The sequence below is a fragment of the Thamnophis sirtalis genome, unplaced genomic scaffold, assembly GCF_051295495.1.
Source record: "Thamnophis sirtalis isolate CommonGarterSnake01/CBP01778 unplaced genomic scaffold, rThaSir2_p1.2 scaffold_4, whole genome shotgun sequence".
Lineage (NCBI taxonomy): Eukaryota > Metazoa > Chordata > Lepidosauria > Squamata > Natricidae > Thamnophis > Thamnophis sirtalis.
Genome location: NW_028261384.1, coordinates 132694184 through 132698900, shown reverse-complemented (window position 1 = coordinate 132698900; position 4717 = coordinate 132694184). Strand labels below are relative to the sequence as shown.

The 4717-nt window shown below is 46.4% G+C and overlaps 1 gene segment (V, D, J or C); it reads right to left on the bottom strand.

Annotated features, from left to right (window-relative positions):
• The window catches only part of LOC148046689 (T cell receptor alpha variable 18-like), a 1155-nt gene extending 1025 nt beyond the window's left edge, over nucleotides 1–130 (bottom strand). Inside the window, 1 exon segment of the V gene segment in view lies at nucleotides 109–130. Within this exon segment, the coding sequence occupies nucleotides 109–130 (22 nt within the window).
• Nucleotides 131–4717: the final 4587 nt, after the last annotated feature.

The window sequence follows — 4717 nt, the reverse complement described above, 5'->3', positions numbered from 1 at the left end:
GAATATTATCCCTCTCACTAAACTAACCTCTTGTTTTCAAAAAGGATCTTTAAGAATCTAGAACATATAATGTGAGAATTAATCCTAAATTGGAAAATAATTACTTACTGAAGATTGCAACGATGACCATGATCCACACCCATTTGACTGAATTAAGGATTGCAGACATACCACCAATATTCCAGATATTTACAGAATTGGACAGATTCTGATGATTTCTAGGCTTGAGGCTTCCATGCTCAAGGCCAAGATAAGCTACAACAGAGCAGATTCTGGTAAATACCCCCTCCTCCTCCTCCTCCTCCTCCTCCTCCTCCTCCTCCTCCTCCTCCTCCTCCTCCTCCTCCTCCTCCTCCTCCTCCTCCTCCTCCTCCTCCTCCTCCTCCTCCTGCTGTTTTAACTTCAGTTTAAAACACCGCAAGCCACAGGATGTTGTTAGTGTTGAAGAGGCTAAAATGTATTGTAGAAAACACAAAGGTTTGACATAGTCACTGAATGCCGAGTATTGTCTCAAGATTGCCACCTTGTGCCTGAACATGGTTTTAAATTTCAGTGTTCAAAAGTAAGCTTGAGATGAAATGTTCAATAGTTGCAGAAGACCAACTCCTGATGCTGATGTGTGTGTGTTAGAGAGGGGGGGAGGGAGGGAGAGAGAGAGAGAAGAAAGAGAAAGAAAGAAAGAAAGAAAGAAAGAAAGAAAGAAAGAAAGAAAGAAAGAAAGAAACCACAACAGAGACAAATAGAGATAGTGGATGGGTGGGTGGATGGATGGAATGGAAGGAAGGAAGGATGCATAGATGAATGGATAGATGGAAGACAGAGAGAGAGAAAGAGATAGACAGTGATAAAGACAAAGACAAAGCTGAAGAAAAAGCTGAAATAATATGAATGTGAGAAATATATAAAACAGGCGGACAAGCACAGGTCTCTACAACCGCCTTTGTGGATAGAAGATAAAGTATATTTGTCAACTAAAACCTAAGATTGAAATTACTGAGCAAGAATTTATCAGTCCATTTCCTATAGTGAAAGTGATTAACCCTGTGACTGTCCAATTTAGCCTCCCTCGGATATTGGGAAAAATACATCTGGTGTCAGGCCTGCAAGCCATCTTTTATTTTTTGGACTTTTGGGGCTTCAGGCCTGCCACACTTTTTACTATTCATTTTCTATCATGGGAAAATGGGAGGGGGGAATTATACGGAGTTGGGTGATATGCAGCCATAATAACATTCTTTCTAAGAAGCCAAGGTCATCCTGTGTCTCTGCACCTGGCCGGAACTGGATGGGTGGAAGCTGCCAGCATGACAGTGGAAGATTGGACCATGTGATGGACCTGTGGGGGCAGGATCTTGAACGTTCAACTGGGTGGGAAAACTGGGAAGCTTTCAGATTTGGGTTTTCCCAGATGTGCCAACGTGGCTCTCTTAATAAATTGGAATTTTGAGGAATCCTTTCCCTCGGACACTGATTTACTTTTGGATGCTATTTGGAACATTGACACCCAGTGTTTCACAGTAGCTTGTTGAAACCTGCGATAGAATTGACTTTAAGACCCATACCAGCTCCTCCTCCCCAACCTATGGTGGTGCAAGGGGAAACTCATTATGAAGTTAAGAAGATTCTTGACTCTAAATTGCACCGTGGTCAGTTACAGGGTTTAGTACTCTAGCAGCGACTCAGGTCTGCCACACCCCCAAACCAGTTCCTCTGACGGCGCCATAGGTACTGCCATCTTGTGGTGTTTTTGTTTTTTTTGCTTTTGAGTGTGCAGAGCAATTTTTATTGTCACGTTCCGGCATTGGTCAAGGACACAAACAGAGAAGAAATAATTATCTGTTGTGGCCCAGCAGGTGTCGTTGGATCTGCCACCAGACTCCCACAGCGAGGGGCCCTATGACTTGGCTCTGGAGGATGCGGAGAACCCTGGACAGGGTTCTGACTCCGAGCAGGGCACAGAGAGGCTGGTTGGCCACCAGGAGGCACCTGAGCCTTGGACAAGTGGGGAGGAGACAAGGGAGTGTGATCCTGATGTCAGCAGTGAGTTGTTCCTGGATGCCCAGCACCGAAGAGCTAATAGGCGTAAGGAATAGTTGCGCAGTTACAGGAGGTAATTGCACTCAGCTGCTGGTAATTAGGTTCCTCTCCAGACTATAAAATGAATGCTTGTGCACACGCCCCTTTTGTAGAAGTCAATGCAGTAACAAATGTTGGAGAACAGTATTGTGAGCCTGGCAGGCTGGATTGCTGCCATGGCTTTTCTGTGTTGGATTGCTGCCAAGGCTTATCTGTGCCGGTTTGCTGCCAAGGACCTGTCTGTCAATAAATTCCGTAAAGTATCTTTGACTCGGAGTGTGTTGGTGTGGGACAAGGGGGGGTCAGAACAATTACCCATACACCACACTCCCTCCCTATCCCCCAGTGATGACACCGCCACCTATTAACCCCACCAGAGGGCAGAGAGGATCCAGACGATGTGCAACTAGCCGAAGCCCCACTTGCTAACAGGGCTGCTGTGGTGCTCTGCTGATGATGTCACCACTAGAGCCGGCTGAATTCTACACCGCTGCAGGCACCAAAGACCCCGGCACCACTCCACACCTGCAAGGAGCCTGCAGGAGGTAGAGAGAGGAGGGAGAGCAGGAATTGCAGGACAACCAAATGTCGGGGTGCTGGGGTAAGCACGCTGGATCTGTCCGTGTGAATGGCAGCCTGAGGGCTGACATTTACTGCATTGTGCACATGTGTGCGCGAAGTATGTGTGCACACATGGCACGGCCATCAGCAAACTGGCAGTAGAGGCTTCCGGAACCCACCCCTGGTTTGGACTCAGATTCAGGTTTTCCCAGATGTGCCTCTATACCTACTCTAATAAACTGAAGCTTTAAGAAAATGCCTGTCTTTGAGGTTTTCATTGGAATTGGGGTTTTTAGGAACTCTGACATTAACCCAAATCTGAGATTTCTGGGCACTTTCTTCCCTGTGCATGACCTTGACCGAAGACAAGAATGCTATTATGTCTAACTACATTCCTTCTACTAAATTTCCTCCTCCTAATGTCCCAAGCACAAAAATGTCGCAGCTTGGAAGCTTCCGGTGTTAATATGACTTCCAAAGCTGACACCCAGAACACTTTAGCATCTCCGCTTTCTATTACTTTGTCTATTTCTTGGTCCCAAAGCTTCATGCTTTGTAAAAAAAATAAAAAAGGAAGACGTTGCTGACCAATATTCCAATGATATTCCAAATATCCCAATAGTCACAATGCAAGATCTAGCAAATAGGAGAGGAAATATTTTAATATTAATTTTGGGTAGCCTGATCCTGCGCTGGAATTTAGCTGGAAGTAAATTACACTTTTTACGACCTTTCCTGCCACCGTTGTTAAGGGAACCATTGCAGTTGTTCAGTTAGTAACACAGTTGTTGAGTGAATCTGGCTCCTCCATTGTCTTTTGCTTGTTAAAAGTTTGCCACAGGGGGTCACATGACCCAGGGATATTGCAACCTTCACTCATATGAGTCAGTCACCAATTGAAGTCTGACGTTTGATCATGTGGCCACGGGGATGCTGCCATGGTTGTAAGCATGAAGAATAGTCATAAGTCACTTTTTTCAGTGCCATTGTAACTTTCAGTGGTCAGTAAATGAACTGCTGTAAGTCGGGGAGTTCCTGTGTTCTTTTTTCTCCCATTTTTGATTGCCTCCCTCTCTGCTGCATCTCACTTTCTCAGTTAAAGCAGCAGTCACCAACTGGCAGTCCGTGGACCACTGGTGGACCACAAGAAAATGTTGGTGTCCCACAGAAAAATTATTTGCATTTTTTATATTGCACTAAATCAGGAGTCCTCAAACTACGGCCCCTGGGCCAGATACATGCAGTGAACGCTTGTGGTGCTGCAGAGAATCTCCTCCTTCAAGGTCTTTTTGTGCAGGTCAGAGGGGGGCAGAAATTCCATCTTGGGGTCTGCTTCAGCCTCCTGGTGTGGGGCTTTGGGCGAAGGCTGGGGGGAAGCACCGCTGGTGGTGAAGAGTCACAGGGCCTTGTTCCAGTGGGACTGCATCAGGGCCTGGAACTGGTTGACCATCTCAGACCACTGAACAGAGGTGGGTTCCTACCAGTTCGCACCTATTTGGTAGAACCGGTTCATCAAATCTACCGAATTGGTTAGAAGAGGTTCCACCAGTGGACCCGGAAAGCAGGCCACACCTACAGAAGAGGTTCCCCCCAAAAAAATTCTATCTCCAGGCACCTGGCCTTGCACTCCCGCAGGTCTTCCCTCTGCTTGGAAAGCCTATGCTCGTAGTCCTCAGTGAGGTGCTTCTGCTGAGCCCCCTTCTCAGTCAGATCCAATTTGAACTGAGCTGTTTTGCCAACTCTTTCTCATGATGGCAGCTTAGCTCCAGCAACTACTTCCTATTGGGGCCCTAAGTAGCCCCGTGTGGGCGAGGAGTGGCTGGGAGCGGAGAGGTAAGTAGAGTTCCAGGCAGATGAGCTGTATTCAAGAATTGGTCTAGCAAATGTTTTGTATGGTCTGGTTAGCAGTACGATATTACCAGAGAAGAAGCTATGCAAGATTAGTTAACAACTCTTAATGCCTTTTTGGCAATGTTGTTACAGTGGGCTCTGGCACTTAGATCATTAGATATGAGTACTCCAACGTCCTTGACAGAGTAAGAGTCATCTACAAGGTCGTGTCCACCCAGCTTGTATTTTG